Source organism: Dasypus novemcinctus, chromosome 4, assembly GCF_030445035.2.
Source record: "Dasypus novemcinctus isolate mDasNov1 chromosome 4, mDasNov1.1.hap2, whole genome shotgun sequence".
In the NCBI taxonomy this organism is placed as follows: Eukaryota; Metazoa; Chordata; class Mammalia; order Cingulata; family Dasypodidae; genus Dasypus; species Dasypus novemcinctus.
Window position 1 is genome coordinate 151,643,371 of NC_080676.1, and position 13,266 is coordinate 151,656,636.

The 13,266-nt window shown below is 41.6% G+C and overlaps 1 protein-coding gene across 6 annotated transcripts in view; it reads right to left on the reverse strand.

Annotated features, from left to right (window-relative positions):
* TIAM1 (TIAM Rac1 associated GEF 1) overlaps positions 1 to 13,266 on the reverse strand; it is a 401,703-nt gene that overhangs the window by 39,792 nt on the left and 348,645 nt on the right. For all 6 annotated transcript variants that reach the window (XM_058296149.1, XM_058296148.1, XM_058296153.1 and 3 more), the window contains one exon: positions 4,000 to 4,103. In XM_058296149.1, coding sequence (XP_058152132.1) covers positions 4,000 to 4,103 — 104 coding nt within the window. The remainder of the gene's footprint in view (positions 1 to 3,999; positions 4,104 to 13,266) is intronic.

A 13,266-nucleotide genomic window follows, 5' to 3' on the forward strand; every position in this document is an offset into this window, starting at 1 on the left:
AACTTAGGAAGAGACAAGTATAAAGATCCTAGGCAAATTCAGCTCCACACCCACACCTGAAGCCCCCTCCCGAAACGCTCCAACATCCATTTCTTTGTCAACAAGGGGGTACAGAGGACCCAAGGATGAAAGATGGGGAAAGAGGTCAAGCATCACCACCACCTTGAAGGTCTGGAAGTTACTCGGCTGTGATGACATCCCCGGGCGACAGCGAGCTAGGACCCAGGCGGCCAAGGCGCTCACCAGATGCAGGGTCCGGTAGACAGAGCCACCGGACTGCACGCTTTCCATCCTGGGCTTGCGCTTCATTTTCCACAGGGCAGACATCGTCAGGAATAGAGCCTCCCGCGGTTTCTACCACCTGACATGTTCGGCACAGAGAGAGAAGTTTCTGCAAAGACTCCGAGGGCGCCCGGAGCCTCCCGGCAGCGAGGAGAGCGGCGGCTCGGGGCACACCCGCAGCTGCATGCCGGCGCGGGGAGGGCCGCGCCCGTGCGCTCCGCGGCGCCCGCGTCCCACGGGGCGCGCCGGGGGGCTGGCAGAGGCCAGGCCGTGGACTAGGAGCCGGGCTTTGATTTCACCTGGCTGCACAACAGAAGTTCCTGCGCGGGAGCGCCAAAACAGGAAAGCAAACAAAGCAGAAAACACCCCCCTGGGGGGCGAGCGGCTCTGCGCCGCGCGGCCCCGGTCAGCTGACCGGCCGGCCTCCCCGCGCCCGCACCCCGAAACCAGACCCGGAGCTGCCCGGCTGCGACAACTTTGAAGCCACCCCGCACCGAGCCAGGAGCCGGCCCTAAAAACAAGATGCTTTTGGCCAGTTGAGAGTCTCACATTTCCCCCTCATGCTTTGTGACAACAGCAGACGTTTCAGAGACAATAAGGCTCTGGATTTAAAAAAAAAAAAAAGATAATAAAACAGAAGAAGTCTTTCGGAAAGGAAATGTTCTGAAAATTATTCCAATACATTTGCTATCTGGAAAACATTATCGCAGCTGCCAGGGTGTCTGGAACGCAGGACTGCCCGGAGCTAATTAGCATTTTTGTTTCCAGAGACGACAATTAGAAGCAAGTAGCCAGCGGTGGTGGCGCTCTCTGAGGTTCGTCACCCACAGTCACAGAAGGAAGGAGGCGGCTGACAGAGGATGTTAGACGGCCCACCCCGTGGACATGACATCCCAGTGCCACCTCCCACAACGAGCTCGCGACTATTTACTCGACGGAACCCAAGAGGCTGTGCATAGCAAACTCTGCTATTGAAAATAGGAAAACACACAGATTGCTGCACCATGCATCCTCTTTATCCTTCCCAATATTTTGTAAAATAATTCATTTAGAAAGAAGCAAGAAAATATTAAGTAACCTCACTTAGCCGAAATAAACTAAGTTTAGCTTTTTTTTTTTTTTTACATTTTTACATCCAGCCAGGTGCATTGAGACAGGCTAAATCAATCATGTTTATATCATTAACTTAAAAATCAATTCTCACACTTTACATATTTTACGTGTGATATTTCTTTAAACTTACAACTTCTCTAAAAAACAAATTTAAAAAATATTTAACCTTAACCAAGAAACTTAAGATATTTGTTTGCCCTCTCTCACATACACACAGACCTTAGAAACTGCAGCATTAGGAAAATATCTAAGTGGCTAAGGAGTCTATCTCTAATGGGCTTACACCACCACTAATTAACTATTTCCTTTTTTTCTGAAGCCTGGTATTTAACACCAAGCCTTAACTATTTGACTATTTGGCCAGAAGGTAGTTTAGAGTAGTATCAACAATACAAGTCCCAGAGACCACCTGCCTGGGTTTACATCTGGGTTCTGCCATCAGGCAATTGTGTGACCTTTTCTGCCTCAGCAAAAAGAACTCTGAGGGATGTGTGAGGATGCAATGAGTTAATATGGAATAGCACCCAATAGACAGGAAACAGCAAAAAGGAATTAGCGCTTATTAATCATTATTATTAATACACAGGAGGACCAGGCTCCAAGAAGCCTCAGTTTAAGGGTCTCGCTTTCAAAAACCCTAAGTGAGAAATTTAATTCATTAAAATCTTTTAGTTAAGTAAAGTAGATGCATGATGAAATATTTCAAATAAAAAAGGTAAAATCTGAATCAAATCAAAACTGAATGAATCAAATGTCTCCAGGTATAGAACTATGTGATGCCTCCAGGCTAACCTAGCAACCTTTAGATTGAACGCAGGCTACTGCATGCTTTAAAGATACTCAGATCTTCACAGAAACCAGTTGTCAATAATTTGTGAGGAAATTCCTTCCCTTTTTAGAAAGACCGGCGTGTACTGCTTCAGGGAAATCAACAACATCGCCTGCTCCTACCTTTGACCCTCTCTGTTCTAAGCCTTGTTCTCTGGAGAAGGCATCACGAAGGTGGGGAGACGCATGGGGACAGTGCACAAAGCCCCGGCCTCTACCTTCCTTTCTACGCACTCACCTAACATTAGAGGACTCTGTTTAGGTCCTCATGACTCCCTAAACTTAAAATGGAAACAATCTCTCTCAAAATCAACAAGGTGATGAGAATATTGGGCTATTACAGTGAGGTAAAAATAATCCAAGGTAAAAAGCATTCAGAAATAAATGTATTGGATTGAGGAAAAAATAGATGTTTTCCTAAATCAAATGAGAAATTGAGAAATAATATTTTTAGCTGCTGTAAGAGAAAAACTTAATATGTCTCAAAATCTTAGACCAGCATGGAGGTATCTATTTCTTTTGAAGGTGACCTCCCCCCCTACGAAAAAAGTGGTAAGAGGCATGTAAGGGCCACATAAATCCAAACTTACTTTAAGCAGGTTTTTGTTTGGTTTCAGTTTTTTGCCTTTAACCAATAACATAAAGCCTTTTTGCTGATAAATATTAAAATTACTTTCAATATTATATGCATAGATTAAATTTTGTACAGTGCCCAATTTAAGACTCTAAAATGACAACATATGGTGGGAAAAATAACACATATGGGTAAAAGATCCTGAATGACATTCAAACATATGCAACAAGAAAGTACCTTACACACACAGAGAAACAAGGACGCATTTGGAAATATAGGCTTTTAAAATAAAAATGGTTCATTTGAATAGGATATTCATTATCCTATTATCATTGAATTTTCCCATAGTTACGTTATTTGACCCATCCAGTAATTTAATCACCAATGCCACAACAAGAATCACCAGGATTTTGCAGATGATAAAACAAAGGTACAATTTAAATTATGTGATTTCTCAAGGTTAAAATGGTGTCAGAACAAAATAAGAGATGGGGGGAGAGATCAACATCATTAAAAAGATGAATGAATACAAAAACATAATCATACACTATTGCTTTCCTGGGGAAAAGGCATAGGTAGCAAAGTTTTTAAATTGTGTTGTTTTTGAAGCTGTGATTATAAAAGGGGCCCTTAGAATTCTCTATGTGCAGAATAAATGCATGATGAATTATGGAAAACAATTTCAATGTCCTGCACCAAACACTCAGAATAAGAACCTCTCACCTTCTCATGTCCTATCAGGATTAATAAAGAGATTGTTTCTTTCCTGTTAATGTAAAAGAGGCTCACCTTTAATGATAACCACACAGATAATGCAAAAGGAGTTCATTACAGATGCTTAAATAGCAAGAAAGTAAAAATGACTCAGTAGCAAATATTTTGGATGTGGTTTCATCATATCCAAATGAAGATGTAAGGAGGAAATAAGATAAAATTATGACACTGATGGGGAACTCCAGCAGCAGCAGCAATTAAAGAAAAAGAACTCCAGTTCATCAAGAGTGATTTCAGCCATATATTCTCACAGAGAGGGTTGTTATCCAGCTATAATTTAGATTTCATATCACACCAGTTAGCAACATCTTGGAAGTAAAACCACTTCATCCCTTGGAGAGGTCTTCTAACCAGATACAGCTGTGATGTGTCAGCTGTGATTCTTTGGTGGTTCAGAGATGTGGGATGTGAAAATGAAAATCTCTCACCTTGCTGCTGTGGTCAGCCTCATCTGAGGACTCCAAGTCTGGTCCTTCGGTCTCCTCCGGAGCAGTCTCGGCACTACTGCCCTGCTCGCTGCAAAGGCCGTGACCTACACGATGAAATCAGGAGAAAATGTGGGTCAACTCCTATAGCCATTGCTATAAGCCACATCTGGGCAGACAGGGCATGGGGTCTGAGTAGTGATGTGTATGTGTATTGTTAGGGTCTCCAAGTACTAGCTCCAAGAACTTAGCTCAATGAATGTTAGTTTTTGTTGTTCTGTTACTATTACTGTCATCATCAATATCATTTTATCATAAATATGGGCATAAAATAGTTGAATAAAGCACTTTGACAAGTAGCACCACACAAAAAATATATGTCCCAAATTCATTACCCATTTTTCCCCCACCAAATCCGGCAAGCTACAAACATCTACTCTTCCCACAATAAGTAGAACAAAAATATGGGCAACTTCCTTCCCTTCCTGTTAATTGAGTGCATGCTACAGTGCTTCTTTGCACTGAGGAAAGGAACCATTTGAATCACCTCCCTCTGCAGTGCTTCTCTAACTTTAAAGGGCATCTGAATCCCCCATGGATCATGTTAAAATGTAGGCTCTGATTCAAATAGATACAGGGTTGGGACTATGATTCCACATTTCTTACAAGTTCTAGATTATACCAATACGGCTGATCCATGGTCTACACTTTGAGTAACAAGGTTATATAGGACATTCAAAAACCTATTCTAGTTGATTCTGATATGCCCCCTGGTTTGATTACCACTGCCATAGAATATGCCAGGCATTGGATGAAAGACTATAGCATTATCACTAAAATTGGGGGTGGGAGGGCAAGGAGAGGTGGCAGGGAGAAGAAATGGGAATGGAAGAAGCCTCTTTCTGACTCTAGGGGCAAAAACCTCAGCCTGTAGAGAGGCTGCATTGTTCCAATATTACCATCTAAGCCAGAAGCTGCTTGGAAATACTTTCTATTCAAATTCTAGGTTGGCTAAAAATCTAGGGGAGGACACTGACCTCTTTGTACCCAGGCTGTCTCCTGCAACCCTTCTCCCCTTCACTGGAATAAAGCACCCACTAAGTGAGTGTGTCTTGCTTAGTCTGGATGCTTTAGTCTGTTTTTTTCACTCTCCCTCCAGCTTTTGGATTTTCTTGCATTTGTCTTAATGACTTGTTCACTTGGTAACATGGTGGTGGCAGTCAAAGAAAAAAGCTCATTAAGTTGGAGGACATGGACTATTTCACACTGTCACCTCCACCGGAAGAAAAGTGATTGAATAGTTACTCTCTAGGGGCAATGACCTAAGTGCTGGGGGTAGGAGGGAGCGGCAAGAGTTGATCCCTGATGTGGAGGAATAGACAAATTCATTTAGCGCTAAGCTGTCCAATTTCAGGCAGCACAGCTTGCTCAGCATTGCATCCAGAGCCTCCTGTAGTCTGGAGAGAGGGCTCCCAGAGTTGTAAAATTCACAGCTGTGCGGTCAAATGTTGTGACTCTGCATATGTCCCCTGCTTAATACAATGCCTGGAATATAGCTGATGCTCACAAAATAGTGGAAAATTGAATGAAAGGATCACTGCTTCTAACAAAAAAAACCAGACCCTACTTCTATAACCCAGTTAGATGTGGTATGTGAAATGCAACACATATGCTTTTTAAATACAAAGCTGGAGCTCCAAAAAAACTCCCATAGTCCAAGGGTAAAGTTAAAGGAAGCTGAAAAGGCTTCCTGAGCATATCCAGCAACCCCCCAAGCCCTAGAGCCATGGATTTCAAGGAGGTGAGAAGCTATTGAAACCATGAGGGGCACAATTCTCTTTGGATAGAAATGCATTTGGCAGGTGCACTTGGCATTGCCCTCCCTGGCTCCTGGACTCTAAATACCTTTGGCACTCTCCAGTCACCATGGCAACCAAAAAAAGTCCCCACACACTTCCAAACAGCAGGACAATGCAGCTTGGCAACCACTGCCCTGGAGCCTATGGTTTTAGCTGTATAGCCACAAGACAGAAAGCAGGCATTGTATCTGTACTAATTGGGGGTTGAGTCCCCTACATTCACACAATCCATTGAAGACCTACACCTTCGGTCACAAATGATCTGAAAGGCTAAAACTGCCCCCCCAAAGAAGGAAGCTTGAGTAGTTCTGCCTGTACTCTGAGCTAGGAGCGGGGCAGAAGCAAGGAGGTTTCTTCCCTGTGATTATAAGGTAAGGGCTGGCCTCGTGGATATTTGGGGTTCAAATATACTTCATCCAGGAAACCCCAAGATGAAATAAGAATTTTTGCCAGGAGTAACCAGCAGAAGCAAAAAGCAAATTTATGTACTCTGAAGGGAGACCCTTATCAATGGTTTCGCATAATGCCCAGAGATAAAGCATGGCCAACAAGAATCCATATTCCATAATTATGAAACACAGGAAAAGTGAGTCCCCACAAATGAGAGGCAGTAAAAGCAAGCAGCACAACCAGACACCCAAGGAATTTATATCAAGCAATTACCAGATACAGAATGTCAAATAAATACCCACAAAATACTAAAAACGCAAAAGAACGAGAAAAGGTGGCGGACTTGGCCCAGTGGTTAGGGCATCTGTCTGCCACATGGGAGGTCCGCGGTTCAAACCCGGGGCCTCCTTGACCCGTGTGGAGTTGGCCCATGGACAGTGTTGATGCGCGCAAAGAGTGCCCTGCCATGCAAGGGTGTCCCCCGCATAGGGGAGCCCCACGCGCAAGGAGTGCGCCCCGTAAGGAGAGCCACCCAGCGCGAAAGAAAGTGCAGCCTGCCCAGGAATGGCACCGCACACACAGAGAGCTGACACAGCAAGATGATGCAACAAAAAGAAACACAGATTCCCCTACTGCTGACAACAGCAGAAGTGGACAAAAAGACGCAGCAAATAGACACAAAGAACAGACAATAGGAGTGGGGGGGGAGGGGAGAGAAATAAATAAAAATAAATAAATCTTTAAAAAAAAAAAAAAAAGAACGAGAAAAAGACCTACTTTAAAAAAAAGACCAGGTCATAGAATTTCTAGAAACTGAGAATTATAATCACTGAAATTAAAACACCCAATAGATAAGAATAAAAGTTAGAGAAGGAATAAAAGCCTGGACAGTCCAGCTGAAAACATTACCTTACTACAGCAAAGATACCTTCAAATGCTGGAACTATCAATATAGTTTAGAAAACGAAAAGTATGAAAGTTTACTACAGAGCCTCAGTAAAAAATTCCCTGAAGGAACTACGCTTCAGAAGAAATAAAATCCTAGAAAGAAGATCCAGTATATAAGGTGAAATGGTAAATAAAGGCAAAAGTACGTATAGGTAAGTCTTAGCAAATAACACAAACCCTATCATCCCCACCCACCCCCACCCCAAAGAACTCATTTGGTGATTAAAAAAATACAAGATGCAACTAAAATAATGGAAATAAGGGTGGGTGTGATTTTACGGTCCTTTTATGCTTCAAGAGGTAAATAAAAAAACTGTAAGAACTGGGCTTTGTTATGTCAAAAACCATGTTAAAATTTTAAGACCAAGCAACCACTAAAATAACACAAATAGATTATATAATTTGAAGAGAGAAAGTGATGTTTAAAGAAGGAAAAAAGCAAGATATAGGGCAAAAGTTACAGAAAGAAGTCTTTCTCTTTAGAAAGAACTCTAAATAAATGCAAAATAGACTAAATTAATACTTAAACCTCATGTTTAGACTAAAAACAACAATGTAAAAGAAAACCCCAACTATATGCTATATGCAATAAATAGACCTAAATATAAAGACAGAAAATTAAAAATAAAAGGATGGGAAAAACAGGGCCTTTTACAACTTCATGATATATGAAGACTAATTTTATCATTCTTAAAATTGTGCAATTGAGTCTCATGGTCTATAAGATGAAACTGTTATCAATAAAGGATTAAATTTACCAATAAATTTCTTGTTAAAATATATATTGCAGCTATCAGTTGGAGAATACAGACAGTATTAAAAAAATGATTTATTTGTACTATAAACATAATTTTGCTGTTAACCCTGTACTTTTTTATTGAAAATTGCTTATAACTTTGCTTTTAGAGTTCTTATGAAATCACCTATAAATGCTTAGTTTACTTTAGCTGCCCTCCCCCCTTCCCCATACACACACAAAAGTAAAAGAATGGAAAACTGTATTAGGCAAATGTTAAGAATGCCATGTTAGATCTTCAACTGTGAACCTCTACAGCTTGAGTTATGACTGTATTTCAAACCCTATTCCCAAGAATTAGGGAATAGACGTTTTTCCAAGGAAAAATGTGAAAATGAGCCATATAGCAAGCACTTTTCTTAGAACTAAATTTTTTATGAAAGCACAAAAGGACAAAGACCGTTTCAGAGAAGAAAAACAAGATTGGGGTACTTTCCCTGCAAGATAGCAAAACTTATCATAAAATTGCAGTAATAGGAAGCAATGCAGAATTGGAAAGGAGACAGGTTATCAGAACAGAAAGGCCAGAAGCGGCCCCACCAGAACCTGAAGCATGATCTACAGCAGAGGGACCACTGCAGATCAGTGGGAAAGGAATGGAATATTTGGTAAATGCTGCTAGCACAGTTGGCTACACATTTGGGAAAATATAAAATTGGACCTCAACTCCCAATATTCACAAAAACTAATGCGGCAAGATAGGTATAAACAAGAATGGGAATGTAATTCTTTTCAGAAGAAAATGCAGAAGACAATCTTTATAATAATGGGGAAGAGATGGATTTCTTAAATAAGATAATAAAGCATAAACCATTTAAGATTTGAATCAGATTTTACTAAAATTTAAAACTTTCATTCGTAAAAACACTGTAAAAGCAAAGACAGAAAAGATATCTTCAACAGATAAGTAGCAAAAATATTAACATCTAGACTATAAAGATTTGCCTACAAACCACAAATTCTAGATTTATCTGATTCTAAAGCCCATATTCTTTCTTATACCATTATGCCATGTCTCTACCCTAACTGAAGATAAAAATCAATGAAATAGGAGAGAAAGGGCAAGGCAGTTTGTGGTAGATGGTTTGTAACGATGACCGCGGTGACCCCACCTGGCCCTGTAAGCATACATCTTTGCGTCTATTTCCCCATCCCATAAATTCAGACTGGCCCCATGACTTGCTTTCACCAAGAGAAGATGGCAGAAGTAATGCTGTATAGATTCCAAGCCAAGCCTCAGGAGCTTTTGCAGATTCTGATCTTACCCACTTGGAACACTAAGCTGCCCCTAAGCAGAAGCCCCATGCCAGCCTTCTTGAGGGTGAGAGACCTGAAGGAGACACAGGCCCAGGCAATCAATGGCCAAACATGGGAATGAGGCCATCTGACACTCCCAGCCCCCATCAAGCCACCAGATGATGCAGCCAAAGGAGTGACCCCACGCAAGCACCACAGACCAACCTCCCAGCTGGGCTGGTCCAAATGCCTGACCCACAGAAAAGTAGGCAAAAAACAATGGTTGTTGTGGGGTGGCTTGTTACACAGCAATAGATAACTGATAGGGGGCATTTAGTAACCAAAGAAATCAGTAAAGGCAGGAGTTGACAGTGTACTCAAGGAAAGCAGAGGCACCAGTGTTGGCAGGAACAGTAGACGCAAGTAGGAGTACTCAAAGTCTTGGACCCATACCTCAAGGCCTTCTCTGAACACCTCCCAGCTGACATAACTGAATTTTGTGTTTTGTGTTTTTTTTTTTGGAAACCCCACATAAAGACAGATCTGCAGCTTCCTACTCCAGTTTCCACTTTACTTCAAAAGACCTTTCTCTGGTAACAGACACTGAAAGAACCATCTGCTCTCTTGGATGTTCCTGTGTCCCTTTACCTGCCAACAAATACACAAATTGTTCTGCTAATAATCAGAGAGATGAAGAAGCCAGAGATAAGATGAGAGGCAGCTGGAGAAGTAGCCAAAACAAGAGACCTACTCACTTCAGCTTCGCTAGGTCTCCAGCACCTAGCACCTACCTGGCCTAGTGGAGGCTGCACAGAGGGGAGCCGACCGGCTCTACACAGATAAAGTATGAACAGGGGGCTGAAGACCCAGAGAATGAGGAAGACAGAAGGAGCTGACGGAACGCCTCTGGCCCGGAACAGGCCCGTTATAAGCTACCTCAAAAGCTGCCCTGGATACAATTCATGGTTGTAAACAGGTGAGACCATTTTTTGCCATTTAAGTTACTTTCACATCATAATAAGGTTTTTCTGACTTGGGAAACCTTCTAAACTATCCCATCCCATCCCATATACCATCAGCAGGATAAACAATGCTGGGATTAGACAGTCCAAACACATTCATGGAAGTTTCCAATTCAACTCATCTTTGCTTTACTTGTAGTAAACACATTCACTCGGCTTCACTGAGGTCCATCTGGGACTTAAATTTAAAGCAGAAGGAAAAAACTCCCTGCCTTTTGACATACAGTAACAATGTCCACTAAATAAGCAGATTCTCCGCTTCAGCCAGTTCCAAAGAGGACCCAGTTATAACAATGACTGTTTTTTAAGGGCTGCTTAAGTCTCTGAGGGAAAGAAATGATTGAGGAAAAGGGGTATGAAAAGTTTTAGACACTGCTCCTGAAGACATGTGGCTGAAATTTGATAGGCTATGATGTTACCTGCTTTTCAGTCATCTTACTGTTATGTGAGTAGAATTCCATAGGAACACCCATAAAGTATAAGATCAGCGGCATCAACCTTCCTCACCAAAGCTACACAACAATTACAGACAAAAAAAAATCAGTAGGAAAAACAAAGTGTAACTATGAAAAAAAGGGGAAACTTGGTAGACTTTAACCACCAACATTAACTTGGTAGACAAAAATAACTTGCTAAATTTCACAAAACTCTCAAGTCTTTTTTTTTTCCTATAGAGAAATTTTAAAAATCTATAGACACAGGTCTTATTAATCCTGCTTGCTCTGGAAGTTAATAAATAAGGTGCCGTTAAAGGTCTTTGAAAGTATGAAAACACTATCCAAATGTAAAGAACAAAATAGAATCTCTTAATCTCTGATCCGACTGGCGCCATCTATCAAATCTGGCTAGAAATCAAGCCAAGGCATTTCCAATGCCCCCAGCAGGGCCCACAGAAGCAGGTCATGTGCTGTGACAATCAGCATCACATACACAGTTGATAAGATGCAGAACGACTCCAAATTGGGAGACTTCAGAGAAACTAGGGAACTGTTCCATATTTGCTTGGTAGGTAGATAAATCCATGCATTTCCTCTTTCTTTGCTGCCCCTTCCTACTGCTGACTGTCTTCTGTTTGTGGATTTTTGCTTCCAGGCAATCTCCATGGAATATCAACCCAAGATAGAACCTTACAATTCACGGGTAATGTAAAGTATGCTCTGCCCACGCGAACCAACTAGCTGTCCACGTGATACTTGGCAATTGCTCAATCTCTGAATCCAGGCGCCTCAGACTCTCGGGACTATCTGGGAAGACATACCTCTCCCAACTAAACGCTGCTTTAATCCGCTTCCTGCAGGAGAGACAGCTGTACTCACTACAGACCGCAACCTCCCACTTGGCCTCACACAGGTATGCCAGAGGTCTGTCAAGTGATTTGCTCCTCAAAGCTCATCATTGGCCCTGATGGCCTTGGACGTGCTATGGGCCTGGAGTTACCCACGGACGCGCAGGTTCTTCTAGCTCAACTCCAGGAACAAGTACTTTTAAGTAAGAAGCAACTTGTGGTCACTGAGCTCTGGCACTTTTATTGTAATACTGAGAGCTATTTACTGAGCAAACAAAGGTGCCTGCTTCACTCCCAACTGGCCAAGTGGAAATCTAGGAAAGATGGAGTAAAAATCACCATTAAAGTAAAAGGAATATGAGCCATAATGATAGAATAGAGAGACAACAGACATTTGGAAGTCTTGAAAAGCACGTAGATGCCAACTGAACTATGATTCCTATAATGTACATAAAATCTTTGGAGTTTTGCATAATTACTGATTGAAACATCTTCATTTTAATGGTTAATTTTAGGGATCAGCACCTTATGCCAGGACAATTTTATTCATATTTGGGTAAACCATCAACATTCAGTATAAACAATTAACCTTTCCTTCCCTCTTTCCTTCCTCTAAATGTCTTATAAAGCTCATTTTTAAAACTTTTATTTTAGCTCTAGATTTAGTTTCCTATGCTGATGTCTACTGAAATATTTCTGTCACTGGGTGAGGTAGACATATCCTTATATAGACTAGGACAGCAGTTTCAGGGAATGATTTTGCCCCAAGGATTACTTGACAATGCCTGAAGATATTTTTGGTTGGTACAACTTGGGGGTTGAGGGGAGAGAATACTACTGGCTAAACATCCATGCACAGAACATCCCTCTACAACAAAGAATTATCTGACCCAAAATGTCAACAGTCCCACTGTGAAAAACCCTGGCTTTGGCTGATCTCAATATTCAAAATAAATTGTACAAGAACATTACCGAAAACCCCACACAAACACAGCTTTGCATTCCTACTCTAGCTTCCTTTTCACTCCAGGGCCTTCATATAATAACAGCTATCAAAGGAGCTATCTTTTTGTCTTGTATATCCTTCCCCCGTTTTCTTAACAATATGTATGTAAACAAGTGTTGTCGTTTTTAAATGATGAAAGTAGATCAAGTAAGATTTCAACGGGACTCATGGATGACAACAAAGTTTGGTAGACCAACTTTTAGAGAACACGTAGGATGGAATTTCTTTCTCCAGACCCTGGCTTTCCAAGCTACCACAGCTGCCCAGTTGCCATGCTTCCTTCTTATATAAAGGACTTGGACAAATAAGAATGTACCCCAGGCCTACTCAGAAGTTTATCTCAATGAACAGGCCACGAAATGTTATCACCAAATATCACTGTAGAAGGTCTGCATGTCACCAAAACGTGTTGATCATCTTATTTCACCAAGACAGGAAAAAAGATCAACAACCAGGAAGAGCTGGTGACTTAAAGAAGTGGTTCCCAACCCTAGCTGCACTTTAGAGTCACCCAAGGAGTTTGAAGCAATAACAAAGGCAAACCAAGTGAAAAGGGGGCCCTGGTATCTCAGCATTCTGCACCTGGAAAAGGAAAAATCCTTTACGTAAGGTGTAGGTCACAAACGTTGTCTTGAGACACCTGTTACAGATTGAGATGGCTTAGAGGTCAGAAAGAAGATTAAAAAGGAGCAGCCTCTGGATAAGAGATCGCATTTGGACACACAACA